At 53.7% G+C, this 17,892-nt stretch overlaps 7 protein-coding genes across 7 annotated transcripts; 4 read left to right on the top strand and 3 right to left on the bottom strand.

Moving 5' to 3' along the window:
- Positions 1–1,562: 1,562 nt before the first annotated feature.
- On the top strand, positions 1,563–2,472 carry LTHEOB_8641 (Chaperone protein HSP31; the record flags this gene model as incomplete). The annotated part of the gene is made up of 3 exons (XM_035518141.1): positions 1,563–1,638; positions 1,699–1,919; positions 2,035–2,472. 3 exons carry the CDS (start codon positions 1,563–1,565, stop codon positions 2,470–2,472), a joined length of 735 nt encoding a protein of 244 aa, XP_035369946.1.
- A 352-nt stretch (positions 2,473–2,824) lies between these two features.
- LTHEOB_8640 (Integral membrane protein) lies at positions 2,825–4,442 on the bottom strand (the record flags this gene model as incomplete). The annotated part of the gene is made up of 6 exons (XM_035518140.1): positions 2,825–3,278; positions 3,376–3,851; positions 3,977–4,044; positions 4,099–4,135; positions 4,187–4,206; positions 4,259–4,442. The coding sequence occupies 6 exons, from the start codon at positions 4,440–4,442 to the stop codon at positions 2,825–2,827; spliced, it is 1,239 nt and encodes a 412-aa protein (XP_035369945.1).
- A 1,954-nt stretch (positions 4,443–6,396) lies between these two features.
- LTHEOB_8639 (Cyclase) lies at positions 6,397–7,617 on the bottom strand (the record flags this gene model as incomplete). Its single annotated transcript, XM_035518138.1, has 5 exons — positions 6,397–6,530; positions 6,602–6,671; positions 6,730–7,052; positions 7,100–7,258; positions 7,326–7,617. 5 exons carry the CDS (start codon positions 7,615–7,617, stop codon positions 6,397–6,399), a joined length of 978 nt encoding a protein of 325 aa, XP_035369944.1.
- A 603-nt stretch (positions 7,618–8,220) lies between these two features.
- LTHEOB_8638 (MFS sugar transporter) lies at positions 8,221–10,158 on the top strand (the record flags this gene model as incomplete). Its single annotated transcript, XM_035518137.1, has 7 exons — positions 8,221–8,292; positions 8,346–8,620; positions 8,682–8,748; positions 8,796–9,269; positions 9,323–9,608; positions 9,663–9,764; positions 9,821–10,158. 7 exons carry the CDS (start codon positions 8,221–8,223, stop codon positions 10,156–10,158), a joined length of 1,614 nt encoding a protein of 537 aa, XP_035369943.1.
- Positions 10,159–10,310: 152 nt separating this feature from the next.
- Positions 10,311–11,223, bottom strand: LTHEOB_8637 (Short-chain dehydrogenase/reductase SDR; the record flags this gene model as incomplete). Its single annotated transcript, XM_035518136.1, has 4 exons — positions 10,311–10,577; positions 10,628–10,831; positions 10,886–11,130; positions 11,187–11,223. 4 exons carry the CDS (start codon positions 11,221–11,223, stop codon positions 10,311–10,313), a joined length of 753 nt encoding a protein of 250 aa, XP_035369942.1.
- A 356-nt stretch (positions 11,224–11,579) lies between these two features.
- LTHEOB_8636 (Succinate-semialdehyde dehydrogenase) lies at positions 11,580–13,388 on the top strand (the record flags this gene model as incomplete). The annotated part of the gene is made up of 6 exons (XM_035518135.1): positions 11,580–11,603; positions 11,656–11,743; positions 11,802–12,057; positions 12,110–12,465; positions 12,539–13,189; positions 13,255–13,388. The coding sequence occupies 6 exons, from the start codon at positions 11,580–11,582 to the stop codon at positions 13,386–13,388; spliced, it is 1,509 nt and encodes a 502-aa protein (XP_035369941.1).
- A 1,064-nt stretch (positions 13,389–14,452) lies between these two features.
- LTHEOB_8635 (Allantoate permease) lies at positions 14,453–16,712 on the top strand (the record flags this gene model as incomplete). The annotated part of the gene is made up of 12 exons (XM_035518134.1): positions 14,453–14,710; positions 14,765–14,805; positions 14,864–14,898; positions 14,945–15,080; positions 15,133–15,253; positions 15,304–15,398; positions 15,447–15,518; positions 15,569–15,593; positions 15,693–15,869; positions 15,927–16,058; positions 16,129–16,441; positions 16,513–16,712. The coding sequence occupies 12 exons, from the start codon at positions 14,453–14,455 to the stop codon at positions 16,710–16,712; spliced, it is 1,605 nt and encodes a 534-aa protein (XP_035369940.1).
- Between the last annotated feature and the right edge of the window lie 1,180 nt (positions 16,713–17,892).

Raw genomic sequence — 17,892 nt, 5'->3', positions numbered from 1 at the left:
TGGCGGTTTGACGAAGGCCCACCGACTGCTGCGAGGCTGTCGTGTAACCCATGGTCCTAAGTAATTCTCATTTCGGATTGCGCTGAAGGGATCGAGTTTGTCTGTAATGATACTAGCCTGAGTGATCAAAGATCCCAAACCGATGACCGTGACTGTGAAGGAAAGCCAGGCCGCCGCCGTTTGAGAGGCATCCATGGCGAAAGATATTGGGTATGCAACCAAGAAATCTATGATGCGCAACCGAATCCTCCATGTCTTGAGACTCTATAAATATAGATCAGAGCATTTGCCAGTTTATCAGCTCAGTTGCCACGTTTCGTCGTTGCCTAATCTACACACAAGGCTGAACTACATGCTGATTTGGTGCGCTCAGCTGTGTTAAGCCACATGCAAGTTAACGTTCCACGAAGGTAAGCGCGGGATCATATCCGGTCAAGCCATTAAAGCCTTATCTTCTTTTATTTTTTGTCTTCTGCTCGCCCCCAATGTGATTAGTGACGAAAGATTGATGTCTTGGACCTGTTGGACCTGTCGGCTGCGAATCCAAGTACTACAAAGACAGCAAGATATTACAGCGGAAAGCTAACGCAAATTAATTCAACTGCCCGTTAATTGAGCGGGAAACGAACTCACGCTATCATTCAGCTGCGATACCTCTCTGTACAGTCCACTCTCGCAGCCGATGGCTAGCGTGGATTTGTTTTTCGCTCATGTCATGGGTAGCTGAAGCTATCGTCCGGACGTGTGTGTCGAAATTTTAATTCTACATTCACATCCGTATGATAGCTTCAAATACCCATACATGTTCTTTTCCGTCATATATAAAAAAAGAAGAGTCGAGGCATACTTACGCTATGTTCCAAGGCCCTGCCATTCTTCGAGCTAGCCATCGGTTGCAGCCCCTCTGTATGTAGCGTGGCTATTGGTTTGAACAGACAGTCAGCAGTGTGTCTGTAGCTGCCCACAGCTTTGCTCTCGTGGTTAACATACGGAGGGATGTGAGTTGAAGGCTCCATGATCGCCTATGAAATAGCTAGTAACCTCCGATGGTCGTTCATGTATGACAGTTAGTCTATTTGCCCAGTAAAAACGATAAGCAAACATGTTCAACGTTTATTGACATTATGGTCTTTTTCATCCGCGCCCGGTCTCATTGTAACCTTTTCAAGTCATCGTTAGTAGCCAGAATTTCTTCCTTGAATGCACAAGTAGTTCCAGTGCAATGGAATTTTGATGAGGCCCTGTGTAGTAAGTTTAGATTTGGCCATAACTAATGCTACAGAGTCCTTGTGCTTTTACGAAACAACGGATAGGTTTAGTGTCCCGATCCGGTTCCTTCACTTGTTAGCGTCTTCAATATGTCCACTAAAAATCAGCGGAGGGTCCGGCTACATTCGAGTCTAGAATTTTTATACTTTAGCTGCGGGGTAGATCTTGGAATTTAAAAACAACCCCACTACATGTGGACGAGACACCAAGAGAGGTCTGTCTCTGTTCAAAACTCAAAATTTCATCCTGGTTTCGTGCTTTTTATAAAAGCGTATTAACTCAAGTGAACCGCAATGGCTCCTCCTCGCAAAGCCTTGATCGCAGTCACATCGGCGCACGCGCCTCTCTACCCTGATGGGAAGGAAACCGGTATGTCATGAGCAATACTTCATGCTAGATTCTCAATCTAAGAAAAGAAAACTACATCAGGTCTATTCATCACCGAGGCCCTGCACCCCTTCAATGTCTTCAAAGAAGCTGGCTTCGAAGTCGACCTTATCTCCGAGACAGGCACCTACCAACCTGACTGGTTAAGCCAGCAGAAAGAGTGGCTAAAGGACGAAGACCGCAAAGTGTGGGAAGACCACAACAGCGAGTTCCGCAGCAAGCTCGACAAGTTGCTCAAGCCATCAGATGTACACTGGAAGGACGTAAGGTTCCCTTTTTCTTTTCCCACCTCCCCTCCTCCTCCTCTCCCCTTCTTTATCAAACCACACCAACAACACAACCAATAACACGCAACCCCCCTCCTTCCACCCCCAACAGTACGGCCTCTTCTTCGCCTCAGCCGGCCACGCCTCTCTAATCGACTACCCCACCGCACGGGGCCTACAACTCCTCGCCTCGCACATCTACGCCAGCAACAGCGGCATCCTCTCCGCCGTCTGCCACGGCGGTGCCATCTTCCCGGGCGTCCTCGACCCGACGGGCGGCGCATCCGGCAACGCGCCCATCATCGCCGGCAAGCGGGTGACGGGCTTCACGACGAAGGGCGAGGAAGAAGAAGGCGTGCTCGACACGATCAAGAGCTGGAACAGGCCGACCATCGAATCGAGCGCCGCGGCTGCAGGCGCGACGTACGTGAGCCCGCCCGGGCCCTGGGACGCGTTTGCGGTTACGGATGGGCGCGTTGTGACGGGGGCGAATCCGGCGAGCGCGCATAAGACGGCGGTGGAGGCGGTGAAGGCGTTTGATGCGCTTTGAGTGAGTGAGGATTGGCGGTTGATCATTGGACCGGGGGAGTGGGAACGAGAGGGGGAATACGGGATGATGATCGTGGGCCTTATGCTGTGCGGATCGTCCGGTAGTTGGTTTCGAGGGCCTTAATCAGGCGAGGGACGAGAATACGCGAACTTGCGGGGTTTTCTTTTTGGGTGGTTTATGAAGGTCTTTCCCTTTTTTTGTGTTTTTAGCTTATAGCACGACCTATTAATACTCGTGTATTTCTGCCCATCAAAATAAAGAAAAGATCCCAAAAGAGAAGGGTAACAAACGAAACCGGAAATCATGTTGCCTCCCAGGTATATATTCCATCCCAACTAAGAACTCGGGGTTCTCATTTCGGCTCTCTCATCATCTGCACCTCCACGGTGCGCACGATCCCCTGATCATCATAGCTGCTCTTACCTCTAGAGGTCAGGCTCGGCAGATGTTGCCCATTGTCGGCCAAGTGTTCGGCCTTGCCCATCTCCAGATCCTCGCCTCCGCGCACGCTCACTGTGATCTTGCCGTCATGCGGTATCAACATGTTCTCATCGGACCCGTTCAAAGTGTGCTTGCCGCCCATGCTGACGCTGCTACGCTGCTCGGTGATGGTGCGCGAGTGGTGCGATTTCTTGAGCTCGATGCCGCTGACGCTGCGGTGCCCGCTGCGGTGTCCGTATGAGCGCCCGCCGCTGCGTTGGTAGCTGCTGGTCATCTGAGACGGGTGCTGCTTGTGTAGGTATTTCCAGAAGGCGGGCATGACGGGGAAGCAGGCGCAGACGATGCCGATGCCAACCTCGGCGATGCTGGAGGGTGGTTGGTGGTTAGTCGCCAGATCACAACTTGGGACAGACGGAGGGAAACAAGCACGAAAGCAAGCAGGAGATTGTAATCTGCACTTACCCCCAGAGGTTGATCAGCGTGAACGAGTACGTAGCATCCGGGCTGCCGCCCATCTTGATGATGTCGATGAGTCGGATGAAGGTGCAGACGCATGCGAACCCGCCGACGCCGAAGACGGCTGCGATGCGCAGTTTGGCCTTGATACCGACTTTGAGGCCGCCTGCCAAAGGACACGGAATGACGAGGACGGCTATGTCGGAGATCAGACTGATAATGTTGTCGGCAAGGATCAGAGCGCGCTGGTCGAAGCACTCGCCATCGGACGATCCAGGAGCCCAAAACAGATGGATAGGACGGCAGATAAAGATCTTGAGGAACAGCATGAGGCTGTAGTAGATGCCCAACATCGCCGTGAAGCCGTAGATGAAGCGGCAGTAGCGCTCGAATGGCTGGAAGACCCGGGTGAGGAAAAATAGGATAGATGCCTTCGTAGCAAACACAGTTGGTCCGTATACAATCTGCGTGGCAAAGACGGACTGCTGCATGTAAGTTTGTGATGCAAAAATTCCATGTCGAGGTTGGTGGTTGGTGTTGAGGAAATTGATATCCCACCCACCACGTGACCCCACACAACCCATTTCACGATGATTTTAGGGCTTACCTGGAAGAATGGAATGACTTCCGTCTCAGGAACATCCCACTGATGTATTCCACCGCCATGTCGTATCACTGCAACGATATCAGCAACGTGTTGGGTCGTACGGGATTCGCTGAATCACTTACTGATCAAGCTAATTGTGCAGTATCCTATGAACCCAACCTGCAGAAAAACAAATCAGCTCGGTTCTCAAAAGAAGACTTGGTAGCGTACGTAGGCAATCATGCAGCAGACTGTCAAAATTTAGTTTGTTGCCGGGTATGCCTCTCGGGGGTTACAACTCACTGTCATCGAGCGCAACGACTCTTCCGGAGACAAGTTGTCTTGCGGTGAATCGCAAAGCGACCAAAGCAGTTGTCAACACTATGCCGACAATGTCAACGGCCAGCGCAGCGCTCTTGACCGAGCTGGTCGTGACGCTGAAGTCCGAGACCTCGCCATCCGGCGGAGTCAAACCGGGGGCAACCATGGCGGAGGTTGGTGATGCAGGAAAGCGAAAAAGGACACAAGCAACCACTAATCAACCTTCTGCGCGGCAACCCAAAAGCAGGGTCCTTGGCCTGAAGGATTGGGGTGCAAATATGGAAGTGGAGAACCCGGCCCCCGAAGCACTTTGGGGGTGGACTTTGTTAGATTAAGAAGGAGCTGGACCGACGTCCCGAGCAGAAATTCAGGACCCTCCTTTCCTTTCTTTGCCTCCGGTGCGCTACTCCAGAGGTCATGAGCCTAAGAGCCATCCACTGAGTAATTGCTTTTCGCGTTCCCTTAGTCGGACGGAGTGGCCGTAGCAAGTGGTATCACCTCCGCTATTGCGACTTTCGCGGACCGGCTCTAAGGACGTAGCTACAAATCCATGCATGATTGGGGGATCCGCGATCAAGGGTGGCTGACAAGGCTAACGGTCCGGCTGCGAGAAATCATGCAACCCAGTCGCCACGGCGCGAGAGAGCCAAGCGAGCGTTGATCCAAGGCAGGCCGGACGTGTCAGACCCCTGATGTTAATACTACCTAAGACCCGAGAAAAAGAGAGAGATGGTGCGAAGTGACAAGTCGTGCAGTGATTGTTGCATTGCCCTGGCATAATTACGGGGGCGTTGGCGCCTGCAACGGCTAGCGCAGAAGAATCCATGAGGCTCAGCAGGGGACGACTGAGCCTCTTCGAAGATCCGACAGGTCAGATCTGTTTGTTGTTGCAAGAAATGAAATTTCCGCGTAAGACATGTACGCATCAGCCTCGGTAGTCGGTGCTGGCACGTTCTCGCTCGCTTCTCGGTCAAACACATGATTGAGTTCTCACTTCATACCCTTTTGTTACGCTGTGCAGTAGCGGCAGTGTCGCGACTAAGCTGTTGGTCTGAGCTAGGGCAAGGGGACAAGAGCCGAAGTGAGGCGGTGGAGATCCATCCCGAACGCAGACTTTGCGCCATTCCAACAATCGCAAGGAATTGCAAGCTATATGTAGCAACCCTTGCCCTTATAGCATTTCATACTCCAACCTCCAAAGGCCGGTTCATCGCCATCCAGATCGACTTTCGATGGTCGGAATGTTTGCGATCGAAAGAGTGGCCATGCCTCCCTGTTCTCAGCTTCGCACGCTCCGTAAAGGCGCTCGTTCGGCAATGCGGCCGTTGCTGCGGCGTGGTTTGAGGATTAAACCATGTCAGACGTTCCCTTTAGTTGGTAGCGATTTCCCTGTACAGTTACGTCGTATGCTTCTCCGGTGCTCCGGGCGGTCAGAGTCGGTTAAGTAACGTCCAGCGACACAGTGCGCCGGAGTGCCCGACGATCCCTCGGGCGCAGGTACTCGCCAATCGGGGGATAAGGCTCGACAATCCGTCGGAAAGCAGAGGGTTCTGATATTCATAGAGCACGTTGGGCTAACGCGAAGCGGTGAGTGAAAAAAGAAAGGCTTTTGAGGGGCCGGTACCAGCGGGGTGGAAATGGGGTGATGTTGCCATGCCGAATCATTTCAACGGCGAGCGAGCTGCGTGGCTGCCGTGCCGCACCGGGCCGCGTGCCCCGTGGCCCGTCCCGGGTACGTCCCTGTCACTTTAGAATAAGAGGTGGCGCTTCCAACGTTCTCTTCCACTTTGGTAAATTTAGCGCGTGAATGGGCACTACTTCGTCACACTCTGCGTGTTTCATGACTCGACCCACAGCTATTTTGTGGAGTACTATAGCATGTGGCCCCCCGATTTGCCATTCCGCTGCCGCACCCGAGCATCTTGGCATTGGATCGCTAGCCTTTCCTTCGCCTTGCAGATCGAGTCCACTAGTTCTCATGAAGGTTGAAGATGTAGTTGATCTTTCTGATAGTCTGTCTTTGCCTTCAATCCTCTCCTGATGAGCGCCTAATAACGGAAGAAGACCCCACCATGTTGCCAACACATGCTTCGACGTTTTCGGTAGGCCCTGCGGGTTCGCTAAAAGATTGCCATGGCGTTCGGCGGCGAGGAGACTCCACCAGGCATATTGAGTGGGACCGACGAGACGAAGAAGGTCCACCGGTTCAGCTGCTTGCACATGGCTGCAAGTTCCTCCAGATCGAACATCTCACCTGCAGGAACGAGGCGAGGAAATTGTTAGTGGACCGTAATCACAGCTGGTCGAGAGGGGGCTAGAACGTACCGATTGGAACGCCCCATCCTGCGAGGATGTACTCGTGCATCATGATGCCTCCTGGCTTGGGTGGATAAACCTGAAACCGTATAAGCATGCCTGCCAAGTACTGCCCATGAGAGTCTGGAACGACCTACCTCCCAGCTGATTGCATCGCCCGCAATGGCTGTGAAGCCCGAGTCCCAGAGCCAGCGAAGAACGTCCATGGTGCCTTCAACGCCAGCGTGGTGCGGACTTGCATTGGCCGCATACGCCTTCTTGGCCGACTCGTCCATGAGCTGGTCCCACTCTTTGGTCACGCCGATGCGCACGAACAGAATATCACCTTTCTGGAAGGTGATATTGCACTCTTTGGCGATCTCATGAATCTCGCTCAGCTTGATCTCATGCTGAGAGAAAGTGGTATACTTGATGCCTTTTTTCTCAGCCCATGAGACGTAGTCAATGAGGACTCCGCGGCCTGTGGTCTTGTTAGTGTCTGGGCACACTTTGAACTGTGTGACTCACCAGCAATTCCCGCCTTTCCCCAATGCTGCATGCCGATGCGATCATTCTTAGGGTCTAGAATCTCTTCCTTGGTGGTGCCGCCATAGAAGACACGCTCGGTGCTGCCTTCGGTGACTGGCTGTGAGAAGTGTCGGAGGCCATCCCATTGACTGCTTTGTTCTGTGGTCAATTTTAGTATTTCTGACTGTGGATATGGAAGCAGAGGCGAAAATGAAAAGGGACTTACGGGGGTTAAAGGTGTAAATATCATCGAAAGCCACGCCCCCAAGCAACGGTACGATTTTAAGTTGGCAAGGCTGGCGATTGAAGGCGGCATGCTCAAGCCTGGTGAGGTCCCAGTTGAGCGTTACCCTCCTTCCCGTACGAATTTCGGATGTAGCAGCCTTGGCGACGCATTCTGGGGTCAGCAGCTGCAGCTTTCCCAGGCCTTCCTCGCGGCTCCCGGGCTTCCCAACCCAAACGCGCTTCGGGTCAGGAAGCTGATCAAATGGAGTGTGAAGAATTGATGAGTCAGCCATTGTCCTGCAGTAGTTCCTTTGTTCAATTGCAAATTCAACGAGATAGGATAGCGGCTCAAGATAAAGCAAGGGTGGAGCGCAAGTGAGGAGAGGTGTGCTACGCTATGCAAACCCCACATGGGGGCCTGAATGCTTTAGCACTGCCACGGCACATCATTGCTCCGGGAGCTCTTTCCGACGGGACTATTGTATGTGCGACGGAAGACTGGGTCATGACTATGCCATTGATAGCAGGACGCGCAAATAGCAGTATGAGGATGTGCGGCGCATGTGGAACGACTGCCGGGTGTGAAGCGAGCGCCAATGCTGACCAGCGTCCAGACGGTAACGAGGGTTGCACGGTGCACTCGCACCTCCACTGCAGTCGATCAATCCCGCTTCCGTAGTAGCCTGACTAACGCTAGCGTGGTCTCGCTGCATGTCCTTCAAGGAAGGTATAGCTTGGGGGAGGGCTGACTTATACCCAGGTTCAGCTCCCCTCCACCGAGCTAGCTGTCGCTAACTTGTTAATTCTCCAAGTCTCTCTGAGTCGTACAAGAAATTTCAGGAGCAACCGAGGACCGAGAAAATTCCTGTCACAAGTCCTGGTCACTCGCAATCACCATGGCGAAGACTGGGTCCCATACCAGTGCCTACGGCAAGCTCGTTTTTGCTTTTATCGCAATCGGTTCACTGGTACGGCTCCTTCGAAAAAGAAATCCTCGTGTGCTAATCTTGTCCCTCAACAGACATACGGTTATGCTGCGTCCATCATTAGCTCGACCATCGGTCTGCCGGGTTGGTACCTGTATTTTGACCTCCCTCAGAGTGAAGAGCCTGGTTATGCCAGCATAACAACGCCCGTCATCTCCACGGCAAATGGCCTCTTCAGCGCTGGCGGAGCGGTGGCCACGCTCATCGTTATGTGGTCTTGCGATGCCTTTGGCCGCATTCGTAACATCCAAGCTGCCTGTCTGCTCGGTATCCTTGGAGGAGCTCTTCAAGGTGGAGCAACCAGCATTGGGTACGTTATGCTTGGACCACGTCTGCCAATGTGAGAGAGCTGACATCGGTTCCTATTCCAGGATTTTCCAAGCGGGTAGATTCATCATGGGAATGTGTGTCGGCGCTATGGTCACGGTTTGCCCGATGGTAAGCAGGACTCAGGAACCCCCGGCGACAAAGCTGACAGTTGTTAGTACTTCTCCGAGATGGCTGATCCGGCCTCACGCGGCTGGCTGGTTGGTCACCACGCCATCTTCCTGGTGTTTGGATACATGCTTGCGGGATGGATTGGATTCGCTGTCTACTTTGCTCCTCCTGAGTTCAGTTGGCGATTCCCGCTCTGCTTCCAGATCCTACCGCCGGTGATCCTGCTCGCGGGTTCTCCCTGGGTCCCCCGATCGCCGCGCTGGTTGGCGTCCAAGGGTCATATGGAAGAGGCGTATGAAGTTCTACGGAAGCTGAGGAGATCCCCCGAGGACCCGAACAACCTGGCGGCGAAGGAGGAAATGTTCCAGATCAAGGAGCAGCTTCGCATGGATGCCAACAAGCTGTCAGCGTACGGCGGCAACCCTTGGAAGGCCGTGATCCAGAAGAAGAGCTACCGCAAGCGCATGATCATCGGCTTCCTGACGCAGTGGGGTGCCGAGTTTGGAGGACCGCTCATCATCGTAAGTTTCGACTCTTCTGGTGGTGCTGACAGAATGCTGATGCAGAGGTGCAGAACAACTATGCCGTCATTCTGTACACCAACCTCGGACAAACGGGCTACATGCCGCTGCTGCTTTCGGCCCTATGGCTGACGACAGCAGGCATCATCTACAACCCGTTGGGGGCATGGTTACACGACAAGGTCAACTCGCGTCGCAAGATGTACATGACGGGATTCGCGGGTATCATCGTCACGACGTCGATCCTCGCGGCCATGACGGCTGAGTATGTCGGCACTACAAACAAGGCGGGCAATGCTATCGGGGTGCTGATGATGTTCCTGTACCTCGCAATGCAGGGTGAGTAGCCTCGAATGGGCGCATGATCGGCAAAAGGCTCACGAATTTTGCCAGGCACTTTCTGCGACACGACCATGTACCTCTACGTGTCGGAGATATTCCCCACAGAGATTAGGTCGATCGGGATGGGGTGGTCGCTGTTTGGACAGTTCTCCTGTAAGGTTTTCGCCCCCTCCGGTGCGGGGTAGCTGGCTGACACATGATGACCGCAGCGACGATTATTCTCCTGCAAACGGCCCCCATTGGCTTCGCCGAGGCGGGTTGGAAGTACTACCTGGTCATCATCTGCTGGAGCGCGTTCTTCCTGCCGTGCATCTACTTCTTCTGGCCTGAGACTGCCCGTCTGTCGCTGGAGGAGATCGGCAAGAATTTTGGAGACGAGGTCGCCGTACACATCACTGACGCGACCGACGAGGAGAAGGCGCGCCTTGACCGCGAGCTGCAGGACGCTGATGTGGTTAAGGACAACGGCGTCGTTGTGAGCAGCGAGGCCCAAGGGGCTCGTGGCAGCGAGAGCGTGAGCGAGCAGGATAACCAGAAGAATGCGTAGGATGACAGAGCGTGGGACGGCGATTTGAGACTTCTTGGAGACACAGATTCATAGGGAGTTTTGGATTCGTGCACATCACGTGTGAGACATAGAAGGTATTAATAAGCATAAATTGACTTCATTGGCGCGCTTGCCGAACCCTGCGCGACGCGTCAAATGGCGCGTCCTCCATCGACATCCAAGTTGACTCCGGTCACAAATGACGCTTCATCGCTCGCCAGCCAGACGGCCGCGTTTGTGACATCGCGCAGCTCTCCCAGCCTTCCCAACGGCACTCCCGCTACAATGCTCGCCTTGACATCCTCGGTAATGGCAGAGCCTATGAACGTCTCCAGCAGGCCGGTCATGGTCGCGAGCGGACAGATGGAGTTGACTCGGATCTTCTTGGGCCCGTATTCAGCCGCCAGGCCCATGGTAGCCTGCTTGGAGTCAGCGCTAATTCATCCCACTCTAGCCAGCTGTTACTCACGTTCGTAATCGCGCCCTTGGACGCATTGTACCAAACCAGCCCGGGTCTCGGACGGTGCGCTCCCACCGATGCAATGTTGACAATTGCGCCCGGAGTGCCCTGCTTCAGCACCTGTGCCGTGTAGGCATTGCACCCCAAGTAGACGCCCTTAACGTTGACAGCGAAGACTCGATCAAACTCGTCCTCGGTTACATCGTTTGTTGACTGCGGTGTGACTTGTCAGCGAACAATCTCGACTGTGCGGGGTCTGTAACCGACCTTATTCTTGTAGGTGGTGCCCGCGTTATTCACGAGGATGTCGACCTTGCCCCATAGCTCTACGGCTCGCTGAATAGCGGCATCCCAATCTTGCTTCTTGGAAACGTCGACATGCTGGAACGCGAAAGCCTCGGAATTGGCTGCCACCTTCTCGCCCGCTTCGTTGTTGATGTCGCAGACGAGTACCTTCGCCCCCTCCTCGACGTAATGCTTCGCGATCGCCTCGCCAAAGCCCGACCCAGCTCCTAAAGACAAATGTTAGCAATCTGCGCATCGGACAAAAGGCGGTTGTGCGAGATACCGGTGACAATGGCAACCTTGTTGTCGAGCCGACCCATTGTCGCTGAGAGATATTGAGAATGTGGAGTAGTACTCGGTGTGCGGCGGGCAACTGCGAGGGGTTATGATAGCTGCGGCGCGGCTATCAGCGCTTCTTGCCTTGTATGCCGGCTTACTAGCTTCTAAGCCGTGCATACTGTTCCACTTCCTCGGTCCCTGTCTTGGCACCCGATTCCGCATTCCCTGAATCCCTCGACCTGCCGATCGCTCCACCGTTATTATGCAGGACCTTGTGCTTGTTGCAGATCAATGTTACCTCTCGCTCCCATATTTCTTTGCCCGTCAGAGTCTCTAGCTCGTTCCCTCCCCCTCGGTTGCACCTTGAATTGATCACCTATTGTCCAAGCAATCAGCAATGGCTTACGAAGTTCCTTTCAAAGTGAGCCACTTCGTCCCTCTTACTAAGACTATTCCTATACTAAAGCTGTCAGCTTAATCGCCCTGATTTGCTCGAGACCAAGGCCTACATCGGAGGCCAGTTCGTGTCTGCGCAATCTGGCTCTACGTTCGATGTCGTTGGTGAGCCAATGGACCGTACCAGTCCCCAGTTCGGCCAAGTACTCAAATTGTCTCGCAGATCCCGGTACGGACAAGCCGTGGGCTCAGGTCTCCGACAACGCCGTAGACGATGTCGCCGCTGCCGTGCAGTCGGCCCATGATGCTTTCTTGAAATACCGGACCATCTCGCCTCGTATCCGCGCTCAGTGGCTCTACAAGTGGGATGCTCTCATCAAAGAGCACAAGGAAGACATTGCCACAATCCTCGTCTACGAGACAGGAAAGCCATTCGTTGAAGCAATTGGCGAGCTTGACTACTCCCTGTCCTTTACCTGGTCTGTTGTGATTCACCTGATACTGAGTCCGAGCTCCTAACAGGCCTCACAGGTGGTTCGCTGGCGAAGCAGAGCGCATCCAGGGCACCGTCTTCACTCCTTCTCTCCCCGGTCGGCGTGTTTTGACGATCAAGCAACCTCTGGGCGTCGCTGCTGCTCTCGTGCCATGGAATTTCCCCATTGCCATGGTCCTGCGCAAAGCTGGCGCGGCGCTGGCTGCCGGCTGTACCATGATCGTGAAGCCGTCGCCTGAGACTCCCATGTCCGCCTTAGCCGTAGCCAAGCTGGCAACAGAGGCAGGCTTTCCTCCCGGCGTGCTGAACATATTGCCGACCAGCCTCGCGAACACGCCCTCTCTGAGCGAAGCCCTTTGCCGGCACCCCCTCGTCAAGAAAATCTCCTTCACCGGTAACTTTCCCCCAGCAGCCGAGCCCCCCACCATACGATGCGCGCCTCTCACTGACACTCCCCCGCTCACCAGGCTCCACCCGCGTCGGCAAGCTCATCGCCTCGCACTGCAGCAGCACCCTCAAAAAGCTAACGCTCGAGCTCGGCGGCAACTGCCCGGCGCTGATCTTCGACGACGTCGACCTCGACCAGGCCATGGCGCAGCTGGTCGGCCTCAAGTGGCGGCACGCGGGCCAGGCCTGCGTCACGGTCAACCGCTTCCTCGTGCAGGCCGGCGTGTACGAGCGCTTCGTCGCGCGCTTCGCCGCTGAAACCGCCAAGCACATCGTCGTCGGCCACGGCGCCCGTCCGGGCTCCACCATGGGCCCCGTCACCACGCCGCGCGGCGTCGAACGCGCTGAGCAGGTCGTTGCGGATGCCCTGGCGAAGGGCGCGCGGTTGGTGTGCGGTGGGAAGAGGGCGACTGGTCTCGAGGCCGGGTGCGAGAAGGGGTATTTCTTCGAGCCGACGATCCTGGCGGATATGCCGAAGGATGCGTTGGTGAGCTGTGAGGAGGTTTTTGCGCCTATTGCGGCGTTTTATAAGTTTGAGACCGAGGAGGAGGCGGTGCGCTTGGCGAATGATACGCCTATGGGTCTGGCTAGCTATGCGTTTACGAAGGATGTCGATAGGATGTGGAGGCTGTTTGAGAATTTGGAGGCCGGCATGATTGGGTTGAATACTGGTAAGTTGCTTTTCTTCTTCCTCGATATTGGTGGGTGCGGTTCGTTGACCCTTGGTTATTGGTAGGCAATTCTTCGGCGGCGGAGTCTCCGTTTGGCGGCATGAAGGACTCTGGGTACGGAAAGGAGTCGGGCAAGGATGTCGCTGTGAATGAGTACTTGGTTACGAAGACTGGCACTCTTACCCTTGAGGGTGTGTAAGATGGGAGGCAGGTCTCGTAAGGTTAAGTATGGTGCGTAGCGAAACGTTACTTGCATGATCTATCGCCTATTGTCTTCAACCATGGTTCTTCTCGGAGTGCAGTCAACACAGGGATTACTAACCGTAATGGAAAGCAGTGTACTGGTCTGATCCAGGGTAAGTCGCCTTCAAGATAAAGCGATGGTGGAAGTTGCCGGAAATTAACAGGCTACTAGCTTGACACATGATTCGAACTTCTCCGGGCATTGAAGTATTCCTATGCGGTACAAGCCGGTGCTGCGCTTTGCACCAGGGAGTTTGGGGTTAATATCAGCCTGCGTTGAGCTGTGGGGAACCTGCAATGCCTCCGCACTTTTGTGGAGTTTGCCGTGTGGAGGCGAATATACTCAATCACAAGCTCGTTGATTGCAATTGCCACCACGGTAAGACTAAACACAGGATAAGGTATCTTCCAATCATACGAGATAAGCCCGAAGGCTTGCACATTGACGACAGGTATTATCACATCCCTTCCGCGCGTTTATCTCCTCAGCAGCCCAAACGTTTCTTGGCGGGGGACGAAGACTAGCAGCAATTCGAGAAAAGGCAGTCAAACAGGCAATCTGGCCCGGCTTGGAAGGCTCACTTGCGAGGGGTCTCGGATGTTGTTTCGCCGTTACCACTGGCTGAGCAGCACGCAAGTCTTGGTATCGATCACGGCATCGTCGGCCGGCCGCCGCCCGGGATTCTTGGCGCGCCGAGGGTGGTCTTGGACCCAAGAACTCCAACGCTGCGAAAACACACGTTTGCCAACGCTCTCAAGCTTTTTGGCTACTCAGCTGCTAAGAAGTATTGAGGCGTTTGGAGGCGGCGACTGCGGCAATTGCTGCGGATGGTGCAATATGGTGCAAGAGGCTCGGGTCCGGCAGGGCTTTTTTTTTCTTTCCTGCAGTCTTCTCTTGCATTGCTTGATGCGACGTCGACCTGGTCCTCGGGTCCATTTAAAGCTTTTTAAACATCCACCCAGTACTTGCATGTCTGTTGTCATCGACTTCCTACCCCGCCTCCGGTCCCTCTCAACACAATGGCCGCCCCTGATAACAAGGAGATCGCCGAGACTTCGGACGTAAAAAACGTCGCGGGCACTGAGAGCAGAGAAGATTCAATCCAAGACGTTGAAATTCAAGGGGACTATGGATCGGGCAGAGACCACGTCTTCTCCGACCCCAAGGTAGCGGAATACTGGAGAGACGTCTACGAGAAGGCGCATTATGAGGGTCGCCATCGTTTCGACCCAACTTTCACTTGGTCGGCTGAGGAAGAAATAAAGGTCAAGCGAAAGGTAAGCACTTGCGATAAGCCGGTGCTAAGCAATGTATGCTGACAGGCCTGCCAGGTGGATTGGCGTATCATGACATGGTGCTGGCTGATGTTTGTGTAAGTCGAAGATTCCTACTGCATTCCATATCGGCGTTGACGGCTAACATTTCCACAGTGCCCTGGACCTGAACAGACGTAACATCAACCGAGGTATGCATTCTTGCTCCTTGGCGAGGCGCTTTCTAATGAGTTGTAGCTATCAGCGACGACATGCTGGCGGATTTGGGCATGGACACCAATGACTTCAACTACGGTCAAACCATTTTCCTGGTATCCTTCTTGGCAGCGGAGCTTCCCTCAGGTCTGATCTCCAAGAAACTCGGTCCTGACGTGTAAGCACCTTTCGGCAAATATTCTTGTCTTAGTTTGGCTAACGGGCTGTAGTTGGATTCCATTCATCATCACCTCATGGTCCATCATCTCCGCGGCTCAGGCCGGACTGAAGAGCAAAACTGGATACTACGTCTGCCGTTGCCTCCTCGGACTGCTGATGGGAGGATTCATCGTATGTTGTATACTCCTATTGCACAAAGAATATGTGCTAAGATTTACCAGCCTGATACTGTTCTTTACATCACATACTGGTACAAATCAAAGGAGCTTCCGATCAGACTTTCCTGGTTCTGGACTGTCCTTAGCACCTGCAATATGTAAGGCACACAGAAAATTTTCCCTGGGTGTCACTGACCGGTGTGTAGCGTTGGCTCTCTCATGGCTGCTGGTATCTTACAGATGAGAGGACGACAGGGCTGGGCGGGTTGGCAATGGCTGTGAGTACAGCCTCTTTGTTTCGCCAAATTATGACACTAATCAGGGGTAGTTTTCTTATCGAGGGCGCTATTACGGTAAATGAAACAAGCCTTTTAAGCAATACCACAAGCTAACAGTAACGGACCGTCATTGGAGTCCTGAGTTGGGCACTCATGCCTCCGGGTCCCTGCCAGACAGCCGGCCGCTGGAGAGGCAAAGAAGGATGGTTTAATGAGCGCGAGGAGAAGATCCTGGTCAACCGCATTCTCCGCGATGACCCTTCAAAGGGCGACATGCACAACAGGCAGGGCGTCGACCTTCAGCGTCTCTGGAAGTGCATCAAGGACTACGACCTGTGGCCGCTCTACCTCGTACGGACACCAATACGGCATCCCTTTCACTGTTTCATGCCAGCTGACTTTTGACAGGTTGGCTTGACCACTTACATCCCGCCAAACCCGCCGGCGAACTACCTCTCCTTCATCCTCCGCCAAATGGGCTTCAGCACCTTCCAAGCCAACCTGCTGACCATCCCCTCGCAATTCCTGTTTGGCGTCAATGTAAGTCCAGCTCTCGTCCTCCCCGCATAAACCAAAATTCGGGGGGAGAAAAAGGACTAACGATAATCAGCTCCTCATCATCTCGCGCGTCAGCGAATGGCTCAATGAGCGCGCCCTCGTCGCCTCGACGTCCAACATCTGGATCTTCCCGTGGCTGGTGGCGCTCGTGGCCATGGGCGGCAGCGCCAGCCAGTGGGTCCGCTACGCCCTGCTAACCGGCCTGCTCTCGTACCCTTATTGCCACGCCATCATCGTCGCCTGGAACTCGCGCAACTCGAACACCGTGCGCACGCGCGCCGTGTCAGCCGCCCTGTACAACATGTTCGTGCAGGCGGGCAATATCGTGGGCTCAAATATCTATCGTGAGGATGATAGACCGCTGTGTAAGCTTTTTCTTTCATACGTTTGTTGTTTTGTAGTGGGTGAGAGGAATGGCACTAACAGCTTGGTACAGATCAGCGAGGAAACAAGATCCTTCTCGGGATTTGCAGCTTCAATATCGTGCTGTTCGTGGTCGTCAAGTATTACTACGTCAGGAAGAATCAGCGCCGCGAGGAGGCTTGGGCGAAGTTGACGGGAGAAGAGAAGATCGACTACATCCACAACACAAAGGACGAGGGTGCGAAAAGGCTCGACTTCAGGTTCGCCCATTAGTGATCCATTTCAGTCTCCGGAAACAATTACTCGCAGTGTTTACTCGGAATCACGTCGATATCCCAGGTAGAATTAGACGAATGCAAAATATCTATGCGTAGATCATCACCGTGTCGAACGGTAGTACAATGGGATTTGTTGTTTTCTTCAAAAATGGTTTCCCTCTTCCTCTGTGAGTCCAAGCCGTGTGTCAACTTCCTGATAGTTCACGGACAGACAAGAATTTTGTACAGAGACGTCACTACGCTACTTACATGGCAGTCGGCATGGGACCAATTAAATAGCTTCACGTGTGTTTCCCGCAGCCCTACCAATGCAAGAAGATTATCCAACAATTATTAACAATGCCGCAAAGCATTGATCTTGTAAAGATAGCATGGCTCTGATTGCCCGTTCACAGATGTACGGTTACCTCATAAGCTTACTGTTGCACAAAGTTGAGGGAACATAAGACCTCTTTGCCCTCTGAAGTGACAGAAGCGTCAACGCATGTAAGCTTGTTCGGGTGCTTCTTGCTAAGCAAATGCATGCACCCATTTTTTTCAGCTTTCAATACATAGTCACAGCCTTACTTCCGAAAAAATCCCTGTCCCTGAAGAAGGTGCCCCGCGAGTCATGGATGCCCTGCGCCATGTCGTACTGCCTCATTCTCCACCTTTTCGGCGATACGGACTGCGCCCTCGTGCATAGAAACCCCTACACCGCCCCGGTTCCATGCTTCGTTTGATCGCCCCCTCCGGTGGCTGGGCCCCGTTATAGGCAATTACGGCGCGTCCTCAACGCCCAGGCTCCAGTTTCCTACCTGCGACAACTCGAGACCACATCCACAGCCGACCAAATTTGCAATTCAAACTTGTGCAGTAAGGATGTGTTACGATCCCTCAGGCAAACAATCAGAGGAAGATCTAGGTGAGTGTTACGACCGCTATTGCACGTCCAAGCAACTGACCGGTTACAGAACCTGCCCTGAACGCTCGAGTACCCGAAAACCAGGCGCAAGTGCCCAGGGGCCAAAAATCATCGAACGTGGCGATTTCTAGCCGATTAACGGCTCTGTGTCGGTCTGAGAGAGGCACTTCCATGAGTTACACAATCTCGCGAGATGTGACAAACGAGAGGAATTCAACAAATTTAATAGCCCTTGATGATCGTAGCAAGCGGAAACGGGCCAGGTCTCCGA

This window comes from Lasiodiplodia theobromae (genome assembly GCF_012971845.1).
Source record: "Lasiodiplodia theobromae strain AM2As chromosome Unknown scaffold_28, whole genome shotgun sequence".
Classification (NCBI taxonomy): Eukaryota; Fungi; Ascomycota; class Dothideomycetes; order Botryosphaeriales; family Botryosphaeriaceae; genus Lasiodiplodia; species Lasiodiplodia theobromae.
The sequence above is the reverse complement of the archived record's forward strand: the minus strand, read 5'-3'. Positions and strand labels throughout refer to the sequence as shown.